Below are 15,818 nucleotides of genomic sequence, written 5' to 3'. Positions count from 1 at the left end.
TTTGGGCAGAAAAGCTGCAAGCAGGGAGTTACAAGTCTTGGCGTTTGGTGGTTGGATAATGGGTGGAGGGGCAAGCTGACCTGTGGAAAACATTGGTTGAAGCAGTCACAGGGGGCGTTTAGGAACTCTTTTAGTTGGGGAGGGGTAGTGGAAATTTTAAACACAGCTGGTTGTCCTTGAGTACAGCTGGACCCTGAGCACAGACTGAGACCTTGAGTTAAGTTGGACTCTTCAAGGTTTTTCCTGCCCCTGCCATACACACACAGTGCTCTGATATCTGTCTGTCCTTGGTTCAAGGTGGACCCTCTAGAAATTTACATGCTTTGGCCTTAATGGGGGTCTTTAAGGGAGGACTGGGTAGGCCGACTTTTACATTTTCCCAGACTTTGGCCTTAATGGGGGTCCTAAAGGGGGCAGGTTCCTTCAGCTGTAACATGACATCACTTTAAAGCTGCATAAGTATCAAATCCCTGTCACAAAGCAACACCCTTATACGAGTGACAGGAAAAGCTCAGAATAAGAACAAGGGTGTTGCATGACTTAGGGGTCACATTCTGTGTGTCCCAACAAGCCAGGTTACACACACACACACACACACACACACACACACACACACACACACACACACACACACCTCAATAAGCCAATTAAAAAGAACCAAATTAAGTGCGAAATACAGAAAAATGAGATTTATTTGATGTGATCACTTTAGGAAGAGAGAGGGGGGAGAAAAAGAATCCAGTCATCCTTCCCAAGCTCCATCTTTGGGACTCTGATGAGATACAATCCACAGCTTATCAGTCAGGCATAGTGTGGTCCCTTGCCCAACTTGATCTTAGCTCCTAGTCTCTTCAGAAACAATAGCCTCCCATAGTTTGTCAGTGGCATTCCTGGAAATACATTCCACCTCTGGATGCCCCCGGAGGTCAAACACTTCTTCTCCAAGAAGAAGGTTACTGGGAAAATTCTAATAGTGTAATATCAAGAGGAGAGCAGATTCGTGGTGTGGCAGAGCTGAAATGAATGGAAAGGCTAAAAGAACAGGGATCTGTCTAATATATATTCTGTTCTAAATGGAGCTGCCTTGTTTATGATTCTGAGATTATACTATGGACCTCTGAGTCATATCCCTGAAATCATTAAATAGTATGGTAAATCACTGATGATTCCAGCACTCACAGGAAAGTACACTGAATTGAAAACTAAAACGAAAATGTACCTCGATGCTTATATCATTACTTGAGGTTCTTTATCAGGGAAGCCACATTAGGAGAGAAAGTGAGAGAGCACTTATTTTCCACGGTTCTCCAAGTACCTAATATATTCAAGGACACAGAGTCAGGAATCATTTCCCATTATCACATCTGCCTCTTGGTTTTGGCACTTGCCATTCAGAGGCTGTGACTATCCCCTGTGTACTTGCTTCCAACGGCACAAGTTATACATTAACTAATTGAGTATTACTCTTTCTCTAGCTGCAAGAACTCAGTGATCCCATATTTGAAAGGAAGCTCTAAATGTAACCAAGATGTCTGTGAAAATGACAGCAGCCCTGCTCCTGCTACAGCTGAGTGGCTTCTTTAGAGCTGCCAACAGTGGGAAGGTGCTGGTGTGGCCACTGGAGTTCAGCCATTGGCTCAACTTAAGGACAATCCTAGATGAGCTTGTGAAGAAGGGACATGAGGTGACTGTTCTGAGACCGTCAGTTTTCTTTTCTTATGAAGTTGACAACACATCTACTATTGAGTTTGAGACATATCCTTCATCCTATTCCATGGATGACTTAGAGGAACTTTTCATGGAAGGCTTCAGCAAGATCATTTATGAGCTGCCAAAGCAATCGTTTTGGGCATACTTTTTAATGTTGCAAGAAATATATTTGAGAGAATCAGAATATTATGAGAGCCTCTGCAGAGACGTGGTTTTTAACAAGGACCTCATGATAAAACTACAGAAATCAAGCTTTGATGTCATGGTAGCAGACCCCTTCGTCCCCTGTGGTGACTTGCTGGCTGAGATTCTCCAGATACCCTTGGTTTACAGTCTCCGCTTCTTTCCTGGCAATACTTATGAAAAGTACAGTGGAGGACTCCCGCTGCCTCCGTCCTATGTGCCTGCTGCTATGTCAGAACTGAGTGACAGAATGACATTCATAGAGAGAGTGCAGAGTGTCATCTACATGCTTTCTTTTGACTTTTGGTTCCAGACATTTAATGAGAAGAAGTGGAATGAGCTTTACAGTGAAGTCTTAGGTAAGTGCTGTGTCCCTTTTAACTACAGCACTCTCAATTGGCTGTGTCATTGAAGGTGACCTTGAGAGATCAAGAGAGCCAACTCATAAGTAAAATGGTGAGAAACCTGTGATGTTAGCTGCCAAATGCAAAGTACTGTAAAAGAGTCTCTGTCCCAATGGTAAATTTGGAAGGCTTGTCTCTGACTTGCACAAGACACTTCACAAAGGCACATATTCACCAAGAAATATATGTGGGTTTCTCTACGAAAGAACATAGCCATTTACTACCTATTTTATTTCACTTCTTTAAAACACTTTTCCTGGGTGGTTTTTATCATTATTGTTGCTGTTGCTGTTGTTGCTGCTGCTGCTCCTGCTGTTGTCATTATCAATTAGTATATTGATTGGAAGGCTGTGTCACTGCACAACCCTGGAAGTCAGAGGACAAAGTGTGGAGCCTCTTCTTTCTTTGCCTTCTTACACATATGCTGAGAATGGAAGTATGTTTGCACCATTGCAATGCCAGGGCTTCACCCCGTTCACCAGTCCAGATGACACCACAATGCTTGTTATAAACTTAGAGAATGTCTTATTTGCTGACAGACATGCATACTGAGGACTGAGGAGTAACTCAGATTGCAAGCACAACTACCTATCGAGCCTGGGGAAAATACCAATTTCCGCTCATTGTTTTATTTAAATTTTGAAATATTTTCTGTCTTTATATAATGAATTTGTTCATAGTTGTGAGTTCATTCTCTCTATCCTAGACAACCCAAGTTTGTGAATGCCAAATTTTAGAAAATCAGTATTCCCTCACTGAGTGTTTAAAATTCTTCTTTAAACTTCTAATGGTTCCAGAGAATGGCTCCAGATAAAGCTACATGCAGCCAAGAACCAGAACACCTTTCCTCCATTCATAGGACCTAAGGAGTGGTAGGACAAAATGCCTTCCTACAAACTGTCCTCTGACCTATGCCCTCTACACACACACACACACACACACACACACACACACACACACACACACACACAAACACAAACACACACTTGAATGAGTGCCTTTTAAATCAAACAACGCTGAAATATGAGCATGGGAATTTTAGTCACAGAGTTTTAAACAGTGTCTTTTTTTTTAAAGAAAAAATGTATAGACTTTTCGTCCTTTATTATATGGAAACAAACTTAGACATACCTAATTACTGTACAGTCTGTCATAGTTTACGAGCAGTACCAGGACAAAGAGCTCAGGTATCATCACAAATTCTCTTCCAGGTCACCCTGGGTTTTATAGTAAAATCCTGTCTCAAACTGAATGCTGAAACAGAACCTCAACAGACCTTTACACTGGCCAAGGCTACACACACCTGCCATCCCTGCGGTTGAGATGAGGAGGAAGATAATCGAAAGTTCAAAGTCAATTTGGCTACATAGTAACTTAGGGACCAGCCTGGGCTCCAGCCTACTATCTCCAAACAAAAGAAGACAGCACACAAATTCCCACTTCACTTAGAGGAATACACATCAAGTTTCCAGCTGCTCAATATTGCAAAGGAGATGGATACTTCCAGGGAAAGGTGGTTCCCTTAGTATGAGGGGCACTGTTCATAGATAATGGCATTTAATTGTATTTCAATGTCACACACATAATTACCGAGCCTGAGTGAGTTACAGATATGGTGTCTTCTCAAAGCCACCCACACAGTGATTTTATATATCTCTAAGCCTAAGTATGAGCAACATATATGTCACAAAATCATATCAAACACTACGTGTGCATGTACACAACACAACCACACACACACACACACACACACACACACACATACACACACACACACAAACTATTTTTCATATCCCACGCTTACACATGTCAACATCTTTTTCTGCATTATCAAGAGTGCTTCCAGAAGGTTACCTGGCATACTCACCTTCACCTGACACTGTGTCACATCTTATACCTTCACTCTTCTGATTCCTCCTAGGAAGACCCACAACACTCGCAGAGACTATGGGGAAGGCAGATATATGGCTCATTCGAACCTATTGGGATTTGGAATTTCCTCATCCTGTCTTACCAAATTTTGATTTTGTTGGTGGACTCCACTGCAGACCTGCCAAGCCCCTACCTAGGGTAAATATACTAATGTTTGCTTGCTTCTGTTTGCCTTGAATATCCAGCAAGAGTGATCATCTTTTATTCTTTCAGGATGTTTGTGTCCAACTCAGAGAGGCATAGGAGACCAGTATAGCGACCAGCCAGTGGAAACTCCTGAATCTATTCCATCACAAAAGTCTCCATTTCCTTTATGCAAACCTGTGGGGCTAAGGGCTGGCATAGTTAGATTACAACACAACATGGAGAAATCTTTAGTGATTCACACCAGAATACAGATAGTGTGACAGGTACATCCCACAGGAAGTGTTGGGTGTACAGAAACAAAAAGGGTGCACAGGCTCACCCAGAATCACCAGCAGTTCTACTCTTAATGATTCACTGTAGGGGAATAACAGGACCATGGCACTGTTAACAAGGAGGAAAGGGCAAGTTGCCTGGCAGTAAAAGTAAAGAGGAAGTATGGAGCAAGATAAGGGAAACAGTTTGCTTATCCTATATAAGGGATTAGACTCTCTCAGAAAAGAAAGGAACTTAATTCAAGGTACAGAATGCAGCCCCTGGTGGTGTTGGCCAGAAGGGTCCAGACTACTAAACAATGGTGGGTGTTTTCATTGCCCCTACTACCCACTATGCTTTCATAGTAGGACTCTGATGCCAAGGACATGACACATTTTGATCATAAAAAAGAAAGACATCAGGTGGCACTGACTAGGTCACCTCCTTCTGCTTCTAATTCTCGTAGCGATGGAATGTGCTGTGTAGGCTGCGGTGAAAAACTTCATCAACTGTCTTCCCCTGATATCAACCCAGTGAGCTACAAGGACTGACGTGGCAAGATTTGTCCATGAGTACAATAGCAGTGTGCGTGTCATGGGGAACCAACTGATAGGGGTTGAGATTTAAGGCTCCCACACAGGAGGAAAGCCATGTCCGGTGTTATATATCTGGACATGAACATATGCTTGGCGAGCCTGAGGGCCTCAGTAATGAACCAACTCCTATTACTTTGTTTAATGGGGGCACTAGCAGGGTGCCTTCTTAGTTAATATCTCCCTACGTACATCAGCTCGCTTCTCACACCTCCTCTGAGAAGGTTTTGAAGTAAGGTGCATTAGACAGCGCAGAAACTCAGTCAGTCAGTCAAGGACTGAGAATAAGAGACTGTCAAGTCCTCTACTTTGATATCTATATCAATTTCTCCCCCAAGGGTCAGAGACAATGTGTAGTAGGAAGTAGACACACTTTAAGGGACATACGATGCACAAGATCAGAGGAGGCATTGTCCTCTGGATATGACAGGCCCCAGCACTAGTGAACTCCATCAGCGCCTGTGGCTGCCTTCACAAGAGCTGCCCGAGAGTGTGTTAGCCAGCATGCTTGTGTGGAGTGGGTCGGGGCTCAAGAACCTGTCCAACTTACTGAGCGGGTCAACTGTTGACGGCTTCTAAAGGAATGCGAGGCAATGCCTTTAAGGATATGACTACTGATAGGTTACCCATGCTCTACTGAGTGGCCCACAACATACAGAACTGTATGGCCAGAAGAAACTGAAATGAATGAGTTATTAAAGTTGGTAAAATGACGATTAAAATGTAGTAATATTCTCTGGTTATATATCTGCCAAAGTAAGAGTTTTCTGTATTAGATAAGGAGTTTATTAAATGAGCGTGGGGAGAAAAGGAAAGGGGGAGAAGGGGTACCCCAAAGAGAGAGAGCGAGGCAGAGAGATAGGGAGAGAGAGGAAGAAAGAGAGCAAGATACTTTTTGTAATTAATCATTTTAATATAATTTATCAATATTACATGCCCATTGTTATCCCCTCACTTTTATCTCCCTGTCCCCACCACCCTCCTTTCTCTCCTGCCTTTTTCTCCTCCCCTAGGCTTCTGGGGTGGGTGTGGGTGTCACTTTTGCCCTACCAGGTGACCACAGCCTATCAGGTCTCATGCTGATAGCCTGCATCCCCTTCCTCTATGTGCCCACAGGGCCACCCAGCTGAGGGAAAGTGATTCAATTGGAGGCACCAGAGTTCATGTCAGAGGCAGTCCCTGCTCCCTCCTTCCTCCCCACTGTGAAGAGTGAGCTGTCATTGGCTATGTCTGAAAAGGGGATCTAGGTTCTTTGTATGCATTGTCCTTATTTGGTGCTTCAGTTTGTGTGAGACCCCTTGGATGCAGATCCACCAACCTTGATGATCTCCCTGTGTGGCTCCTGAAGAGAACAAATATGAGAGATTTGAACAAGCTAGTAGGTGTAAGAGAGAGGAGATAAAAGACTTAGGTATATTGTTAACTTATGTTGAAAACAGAATTAGGGCTTCCTTGTGCTGTCTTCTGTACTAATGAGTTTCCCCTCACCTTTCCCTCAGCTCCTTGACAACAGATAAGACAGTGAGATTGGGCAGTGACAAATTCGTGGCAGTGCCTGGCAGTGTGCTATGAATGAGGACATACCCAGGGACCACTTAAAATAAAACTTTTCACGCAGGGTTCTAAAGTGCTATTTGTGTGTCTTTGCATTAAGATAAAAAATGAAGTGTCCATCCTCATCCCTTTTGATTAATTTTGGTTGAAAGTCTATTTTATTAGATATTAGAATGGCTACCCCAGCTTGTTTCTTGTGACCATTTGCTTGGAATATTTTCCCCCAACCCTTTACTCTGAGGCAATGTCTGTCCTTGTGGTTGAGATGTGTTTCTTGAATGCAGAAGAATGTTGGGTCGTGTTTATGCAACCACTCCATTAGTCTGTGTCTTTTTATTGGAGAATTGAGACCATTGACATTGAGAGATATTAATGACCAGTGATTGGTAAGTCCCTTCATTTTTGGTATTTGTAAGAGTCAAGATTTTGTGAGGTTGTGATTTTGCAATGGTATAGTTACCCATTTCCTATGTAGTTTTGGTTGTAGACCAGTTGGGGTAGAGTTTTCCTTCTAGTAACTTCTGTAAAGTCGGATTTGTGGCTAGGTACTGTTTGAATTTGTTTTTGTCATGGAATATCTTGTTTTCACCATCAATGGTTATTGATAATTTTGCTGGATATAGTAGTCTTGCCTGGTATCTGTGTTCTCTTAGGGTTTGCAGAACCCCTGTCCAGGCCCTTCTGGCTTTCATGGTCTCTGCTGAGAAGTCAGGTGGAAAGCTATCTGGCGTTTTCTCAGAAAAATGGGAATAGGGCTTCCTCAAGACCCAGCTATCCCACTCCTTGGAATATACCCAGAAAATGCTCGAACACACAACAGGGACATATGCTCAACCATGTTCATAGCTGCTTTATACACAATAGCCAGAACATGGAAACAGCCTAAGTGTCCCTCAGTAGAAGAATGGACTAAGAAACTATGGTACATTTACACTATGGAGTATTACTCAGCTATTAAAAACGAGGAATTCCCGAAATTTGTGGACAAATGGATTGACCTAGAAATTATCATAATGAGTGAGTTCACCCAGAAGCAAAAAGAGACAAACGGTATATACTCACTTATATCAAAACACTAGTCCAAGGGATACGTCCCATGAAAAACCTTACTTACCAAGAAAGTGGGTCAGAGGAGAGGACATCCTATTGAGACTTTAGGCGAGAGTAGCATGGAAGAATAGGGAAATAACAGGACCCACAGGGTCCTGGAAACCTACAAGAAGAACTTTATGACAGGCAGATCTGGGTCCTGGGGTCCTCCTCAAACTAAGGCACCAGCCAAGGAGAAATAGGCAGTAAACTTCGAACCCCTACCAAGACCTAGCGGACGAACACGATATTCTCCACTGTTGAGTGGAGAGTGAGATCTGATTCTCACGTGAACTCTGGTGCCCCTTTTCTGACCATGTCCCCTGGATGGGGAGGCCTGGTGGCACTCAGAAGAAGGATAGCAAGTTACCAAGAAGAGACTCAATAATCTTAGAGCATACATAGGGGGAAGAAGTCTCCCTCAATCACAGACATAGGGGAGGGGAGAAGGGGGGAAGTGGGAGGGAGGGAGGAATGGGAGGAAACAGGGGAAGGGCTAACAATCAAGATGTAATATGAATAAATTAATTAAAAAAAAAAGATAAAAAATGAAGATAGAAAAGTAACAATCTGTCACAAGAACTGAGGCTTCTGAGCCACGCAGTTAAGGATTTAAATTTTATTAAACAGCAGTCTATTTATTTCTAAAAATAAGAGTTCCATTGAGTTGCAACTGATGGCAATGTAGCTTAACGTTAGGACCATTGCATCCCTTAAGAAACTGTATGGATTAGCTTGAGCCCTGGGATCCTAATCCAGTACCATGCAGCCTGCCTGCCACAGTGCTACCCACAAATATGTCGGTAAACTACCCCCAAAAAATGGTAATCAAGCCCCAATTACATATGTTGATTTACAGGTTACCTTAATTATGGTGCCTTCTCCCATGCAGAACAGTAACTAAGAAAAGGGGCTGTAACATATATGTCAATAGAATTATAGAGGAAAATATATTGTGTGCAAATTTGAGGAATTGTCCCTAAACCTGAAACCCTACGTGATAGACATGCAGGGAATGACCTCTAAAGAAGTACACTAGGGAAACTGAGCCAGCACACAAGCAAGAAGTAAAATAAGAAGAATATCTTATGTAAACTGCCTAGACTGGTCAAAATAATAGAAACAGAAAGCAGATATTTGGTACCTAAAGGACGGGGGAAGGAGAAGGAGAGAACTTTGGATTTAATTTCCACACATCTTGGTTTCAAGATGAAAACAACATGGGGCTGTTTGTATGACTTGAGATCTGTAAGCCATGTACAACAGGTTCCAACGGTCCATCCTATATGTGGGTGTGAACAGTCTCAACGCACCCACTGTTCTGCTCATTTACAGCAGTGCTCAGTTCCTTCACCTGGATGTTGGCATCAGTTCATATGCAGGATGTTTACTGCTGCTGCTCTTTGTGATGCTCTGATACTCTTCACTAACAGGAAATAGAAGACTTCGTCCAGTCTTCCGGAGAACATGGTGTTGTGGTGTTTTCCCTGGGCTCCATGGTGGGTAACCTAACAGAAGAAAGGGCCAATGTGATTGCAGCAGGCCTGGCTCAGATCCCACAGAAGGTGAGATACAGTGTCCTGCTGATGCGTCCTCACAGAGATGGTCACGCGCTGCTCTAGGTCTGATTGCAGAAGCTTGGTGACACAAAGCTACCAGGGACAGATGTCAAATAGTAGATGAGGCTTTTTATTAACAACTTGATTTTTAACATTGTGTCTGGAAAGAAAACACATAGCAGGTGTGAACTTTCTATTGGGGAGGTATTATAGGCAGATCCAAAAATCTGCAGTGTCCTTCTGTCTATTTCTTTGGAGGATAACTGAGGACTCTGGACTCACAACAGTGTAATCGGATTACTATTAAATTGTAACCAGTAATTACATTGGCCCAGTAACAATAAACAAGCACTCATAATTGGCAGTTGTCAGACCAGAGAGGTGGCTTGTCTTGTAGACATGTGTTCTTCACCCAGAAGACATGAACTTAGTTCTGAGTCCCTGAGGCTGGCAGCTCATGAATTGCCTGTAACTTCATGGCATGGGATCTAAAGTACTCCTAGCATCAGATGAGACCAACACTTCCACTACATATATACATACACACACATACACACCACACACACATATATGCACATGCACACATATACACACACACTCATACACCACACACACGTACTCATATATACATATACTCACATAGATACACACACAGATGCACACGTACACATACCATCATTCCACATACACAAACAAATACACACATGTGCATATACACCCACATATTCAAACACACACATACCCATACTCACATACACAGGCACACACATACACACACACACACACACACACACACACACACACACACACACACAAGCACACCACACACAGAAAAATAAAAATAATTACTTGTTTAAAAATGGTATTTGTGCTTTCCTGGATTATTTGTTTCTATTTTATCTTATATTACTTTATAACTATTATTTGGATGCTTGTTTGTGGTCTAAGGAGAGAGAGAGAAAGGAAGGATGTGGGTTTGGAAGGGGGAGAGAGGATCAAGGTCTGGAGAGGTAACGACACACAGAATATATGGCATGAAATATCTCTTTTCAATACAAGTCAAAAAATAGAAAAGAGAACGAATATGTAAGTTTTTAAATGGGGTTTGTATGGTAGTATCATGTTCACTTGTAATATTGGCCTAATGTGATTGTCTATGTTGAAAATGGGTTTATGCAAGTATATTTCCTCTGCTAGTCTAAAACCTTTGTAGAGCAAGTTTCCTCAGCCCCAAATCCACCTGCAGGACTGAGACTGTTAACGTTGAAATGGGGAGGATCTTGGGGAATTGCTCTTGAAGGGACCATGAGCTTAGACAATGTCACACTACAAGGGACTAAACCAACAAAATATCTTATGGTAAACATGATTATAAGTGAACTACCTCAAATAGCATTGGTATACAGAATTTGGAAATGAAACATTGCTATAAGTATATAGGAAAAAACAAAATCAAGGTACACATTAATAACTCTGTGGGAGGGTTGAACTTCAATTGTAATCACACATTTCTGAACTCTTCTGCTTGGCCTTGCTGGATCTAACGTGGCCTGAGTTGCTGTTGATTAAATGTGGCAGGTGGGAACATGGGTAAGAACAAGGATCAATGTGTAAGTGTGAGCAGTGTTGGCATCCTTGCTGCAGACATCCTTCCCGGTTCCCATCATCTCTCCTCTTGCCTGCCTATTAGACAGGAGGACGGTGTCTTCATTCTTTCTTTCTTTTTATTTCAGATTTAATTTAGCAGGCTATCTGGATGAGACCTGACAGGCTGCGGTCATGAGGTTGGGGAGGAGGTCCCCTTCTGTCAGAGGTCTAGAGGAAGGGATAAGAGTGAAAGAGGAAGGGGGAAAGGGAAGATGCAAGTGAGAGGATAGCAATCTGGATGTAATCTGAATAAATTCCAATACATAAACTATAAAAACGATTATTCACTTTACATCCCAAAGGTAGCTCCCTTTCTCATCTCCTCCCATCCAATCCCACCCTCCCCCGCTCCTCCACCCCTGTTCCTTTCCCCTAGCCCTCAGTCAGAGGGAGCTCTTCTCCTCTACCAAAGGACTCCAGCCCACCAAGTCTCATCAGGACTGCCTGCATCCTCTTCCTCTGCGCTGTGGTAAGGCACCTCACCAAGAGGAAGTGATGAAAGTGCAGGCAACAGAGTCTATGGCAGGGACAGACCCTGATCCCTTTACTAGAAGACCCATATGAAGTCTGAACTGCATACGGACTACATCTGAGTTGAAGGGGCTAGGACCTCTCCATGCATAATCCTAGTTTAGAGCATCAGTCTTCTTCAGCCCCCATGGGCCCAGTTTTGTTGACTCTGTTGGTTTTCTTATAGAGCTCCTGTGCCCTCCAGGACCTTCTATCCCCCAACTCATCCATAGGACTCACTGTGCTCTGCCAAAAGTTTAGCTGTGAAACTCCGCATCTGCTTTGATCCTTTTCTGTGTGGAGAGTTTCATTGGATAACTGCAGTAGGTTCCCCTCATGTTTCCTCTCTTCCGCTGCTTCACTCCCTACTCTAGTTGCCCTTCTGAAGGAGAATTAAGCAACCTCCCTAGGGTCCTCCTTGTTACTTAGCTTCTTTACCTCTGTGGATTGTAATATGGTTATCTTGTATTATATGGCTGACATGCCCTGATAAGTGAATATTTACCATGTACATCCTTCTGGGTCTGGTTACATCACTCAGGATGATCTTTTCCAGCTCCACCCATTTGCCTGCATATTTCATGATGTCCTTGTTTTTGATAAATGGATAGTATTGCATTGTGTAAATGTAGCACAGTTTCTTTATCCATTATAAATTGAGGGATTATTTCTTAATCTCTACAGAACTCTAGTGTGACTTACTTGATGTTTGACCAAAGGAATGAGAGGATAGCTTTATCTCCACAGGTTCTTTGGAGATTCGAAGGCAAGAAGCCAGACATCTTGGGCTCCAACACCCGTCTGTACAAGTGGATCCCCCAGAATGACCTTCTAGGTAAGCAGCACCAGGACACGCAGGTGGCATGAGGAATGGCTGCCAGGAAGGTCAGTGTCAACACTAAGGTAGAGATGACGGCTGCGATCTAGTCCTGAGGAACATGGATAAGGAACTGGTGGGACTATTCTGTACATTTTCATTCCAGATGGCCAGATCCATGTTTATTCTCTGCTGTTTGGAGCCAACCTATCACAAGCAGGGCAGCAGTGATGACCTCACTGTTCCTTTAGAACATATCCACCTGAACCACAGTCTGTGCTTGCCCATGATGATTGCTCCACTTGGGTGAAGCCCTGCCCACTTTTTCCATTGCACACAATCCTTCTACTGCCACACTCCACCTCCTCTATGTGGTCTTCTCTTAATGCTCTGTGTGCTTGCAGTGCTCCTTGCTCTAAGACTTGAGAGGAGAAATGCAGTGTCACGGACATATAACGTTATCTAGAGAACAGTTCACTGTTTTGTGCCTGAATTAGACTTATGATTAATACATTGTCTTAATTTCCTGCTTTCCTAGGTCATCCAAAAACCAGAGCTTTTATAACTCATGGTGGCACCAATGGCATCTATGAGGCAATCTACCATGGGGTCCCTGTGGTTGGCATTCCTCTATTTGGAGACCAGTATGATAATATTGTTCGTATGAAGACCAAAGGAGCAGCTGTTAGACTGGACTTTCTCACAATGTCCAGTACAGACTTGTTCACTGCACTGAAGACTGTCACCAATGACCCTTCGTGAGTACACAGTTTCTTCACATGGTTACTAGACAAGATAGGTCCTATCTAAGGGAACAGTAGCATTCATCTGATCTTTAGCCTAATTGTGAAAGCAACAGCAATAAACATAATACTTATTTAAACACCATGAGGTATGCTTTACCTGTCAGTTAAGACTGTAACCACCCTATAGACTCACTGTAGAAGAAATTTATTTAGGATATTTTGATGCTGGAAACCATTTTCCCTTGTTAAATGAAAGGACAAAATTTCTACAAGTAAGGTCAAGTTACATCACAGCACAATCAAGGTAAAAATAGGTCAGTTGTTTCAATTCAATGACTAAAACATCTGGAACTCTTATACTTTGTTTCAGTAATCCTCAATCATTGCCCAAATTAACATAATTATACATAAAATGCATATATAGAGATATATAAAATATGTAATTACCAAATATGAAGATTTAACGTTTCCAACTCCTTAGACATTTGTAATTTCATTATTATCAATACTGGAAAAAAATCTACTATGATCCATAAGTTACAATAGGACACGAAATTCTAAGTCAGTCACTGACTTTCAATACCCTACTATCCTGCTATCCCAGATCAGCATGTATATATTAGCTGACCCCTCTGTCCCCACACACTGTCTCCCTTCCTACATGCTAGTTACCAGTGGTCTACTTATACTTCTATGAAATCACCTCTCCTAGGTCCCACACAGTAGTGAGAATGGGCAGTGTTTGCCTTTTGGCCCTGGTTTATACGATTTAGTAGAATACTCACCAGTTTTACCCTTGTTGTTCTAAAAACAGCATTGCATTCTGCATAATGGTTGAATAATATTCAACTATGTTTTCAGACCACATTTTTCATATGCATCAACCAACAATGGGTCCCTCATCAATTCCTCTCCTTACCTATCAGGACTAGGACTGCAAAGACCATGGACATTAAGTTGTCTTTGTAATTATGGTGTTTACTATTTCTTTAGGCAGATTCCTAATAGTAGGAAAGCTAAACTCTGGGGAAATTCTGATTTCAATATGTCCCTTAAATCCACACTCTTTATGGAGTTGCTGGACTAAGTTGTACTCCCACTCACTTATGTTAGTAACAATTCCATGCCCTGGTGCAACTGAATAGCCTGAAATCCTGATTTAATCCCCCAGACTTCATTGTGAAACAGAGAATTGACCTCAATACATTTTCCTCTGACCTCCACACATGACACATGGGGCATGACACTTCTCCAGTGCCACACACAAACACAAGAGAACAGATACATTTTTTAAAGTTGAAAATTCTGCATCCTCTGCATCCTTGTCATTACTGTGCTTAGCACTATGGGTTGATTTCAGGCCATTGAGCATCCTAGCTGGATTATCAGTGACCTACATCTCAACCTTATGTCATCTTGGGAAAATATGTCCTTTTCTTATAGTTACCCATTTTTAACCATCAATACTGTTTTTATTGAGATTTCAAAGGTTGTTGACAGCATTTCTTCTCAAGGGAATCAATGTGGCCATCTTCAATTTACATTGAACCATCTCCCTTGCAGAGCTTGGAGAACCTTACATAGGTTTGCTCTGCTGGAAAGATTTACTTCCCCAAATGATTTTTCATTCCACTTTTGGTCAGAATGCCTCTCAGATAATGCCAACCTCCAGGCAAACTTCCAAACATGCTCCAGTAGAAACACCTGCCGTTCTCCTACTCAATCTATTGAGGCTCATGACGTTTTCCTTGAATAGTCCATGGGCTTGATGCAGAAAGTAAACTAACTAGTTCTCAATGTTGTTGTCTTTAGCTACAAGGAAAATGCCATGCGGTTATCCAGAATTCACCATGAACAGCCTGTAAAGCCCCTGGACCGAGCCGTCTTCTGGATAGAGTTTGTCATGCGCCACAAGGGAGCCAAGCACCTTCGTGTGGCAGCCCATGACCTCAGCTGGGTCCAGTACCACTCTCTGGATGTGATCGGGTTCCTGCTGGCCTGTGTGGTGACTGTAGTGTTCATCATCACAAAGTGCTGCCTTTTTGGTTGCCAGCACGTTGCTAAAGCTGGAAGGAAGAAGAAAAGGCAGTAGCTGTAGTGGGGTGGAATAACAGATGGACCACCTCTAGGGCATTGCTTCAAGGGAGGCCAGGATTGCATGATCCTTTATCCTGTGACAACCTTTCCTCTCCGAGGCTCACTAAATCACAGTATCACTTTCGAAACTGGAATACTCAATGACAAGTTAGAAGTATTTTTGGCCACATTCAAAAACCTAGAAAGCACTACAGATCAGACGATATTAGTGGTTTTTTAAAAAATTCTTCTTTGCCCCCAGAGGCAGTGGCACATATCTGTAGTCCCAGCACTCAGGGAGGCAGAGGCAGGTGGATCTCTGTGAGTTCAAGGCCAGCCTGGTCTAAAAAGTGAGACCAGGACAGCCAGGGTGACATAGAGAAACACCGTCTTGAAAAAACAAACTAAGTAACTAACAACAATTACTTCAGTGATGCTAGAGAGATGGCTCAGTGGTTAACAGCAACTTAGGTTTCGATGCCTATTAGAACTGACCACATAATGATTTCATACCAGTGCAGGCTAGCCCTCATTGGATAATAAATACTGAAGGGTTATTTTCTAAGTCCTACATGTATCAACTCCTTCCCTCTAACATA

The 15,818-nt window shown here is 42.6% G+C and overlaps 1 protein-coding gene across 1 annotated transcript in view; it reads left to right on the top strand.

The window, feature by feature from the left end:
- LOC311584185 (uncharacterized protein) overlaps nucleotides 1-15,306 on the top strand; it is a gene marked incomplete at its 5' end in the record, with an annotated part of 36,015 nt that extends 20,709 nt beyond the window's left edge. Inside the window, 6 exons of the mRNA XM_084758291.1 lie at nucleotides 1,508-2,252; nucleotides 4,219-4,367; nucleotides 9,298-9,429; nucleotides 12,328-12,415; nucleotides 12,936-13,155; nucleotides 14,956-15,306. Of these exons, the coding sequence (XP_084614417.1) occupies nucleotides 1,508-2,252; nucleotides 4,219-4,367; nucleotides 9,298-9,429; nucleotides 12,328-12,415; nucleotides 12,936-13,155; nucleotides 14,956-15,235 (1,614 nt within the window). The 3' untranslated portion in view covers nucleotides 15,236-15,306. The remainder of the gene's footprint in view (nucleotides 1-1,507; nucleotides 2,253-4,218; nucleotides 4,368-9,297; nucleotides 9,430-12,327; nucleotides 12,416-12,935; nucleotides 13,156-14,955) is intronic.
- Nucleotides 15,307-15,818: the final 512 nt, after the last annotated feature.

The sequence above is a fragment of the Acomys minous genome, assembly GCF_964271855.1.
Source record: "Acomys minous genome assembly, chromosome: 15".
In the NCBI taxonomy this organism is placed as follows: domain Eukaryota; kingdom Metazoa; phylum Chordata; class Mammalia; order Rodentia; family Muridae; genus Acomys; species Acomys minous.
Note: the sequence above shows the minus strand (reverse complement) of the source record. Positions and strands in the feature narration are given on the sequence as shown.